At 34.0% G+C, this 347-nt stretch overlaps 1 protein-coding gene across 1 annotated transcript in view; it reads left to right on the top strand.

Annotated features, from left to right (window-relative positions):
* The window catches only part of LOC107631737 (LETM1 and EF-hand domain-containing protein 1, mitochondrial), a 7,050-nt gene that overhangs the window by 3,128 nt on the left and 3,575 nt on the right, over positions 1 to 347 (top strand). Inside the window, exon 6 of the mRNA XM_016335276.2 lies at positions 66 to 158. Coding sequence (XP_016190762.1) covers positions 66 to 158 — 93 coding nt within the window. The remainder of the gene's footprint in view (positions 1 to 65; positions 159 to 347) is intronic.

The raw sequence follows: 347 nt of genomic DNA, 5'->3' as shown, positions 1-347 counted from the left end.
ATTCTGTTATTCTTGTACTTTAAAAAAAATGTTATCATGACTTATAGTGTCCCTATAACTTGTAGGCCACGTTTAGTCAATATGTGCAAATACATGGGGATTAGTCCTTTTGGAACTGATGCATACTTGCGATATATGCTACGAAAACGTTTACAGCGGTAAGATCCATTTTATGATGTCAATGTTGAGCTTTCTCTTTACTAAGTAATTTCAATTGCATGATGAGATTTTGTTGGAAATTTCTTATAAAGAAAAGTTGATGAGTATCGGGGAAGTTTTTTTAAAAAGATCTGTCAGATTGCATGCTGAAAAGGCTCGGTAGGATTGGCATTCACATAATTGTGCCT

Source organism: Arachis ipaensis, chromosome B03 (assembly GCF_000816755.2).
Source record: "Arachis ipaensis cultivar K30076 chromosome B03, Araip1.1, whole genome shotgun sequence".
NCBI lineage: Eukaryota > Viridiplantae > Streptophyta > Magnoliopsida > Fabales > Fabaceae > Arachis > Arachis ipaensis.
This window is presented reverse-complemented; position numbering and strand designations above follow the sequence as displayed.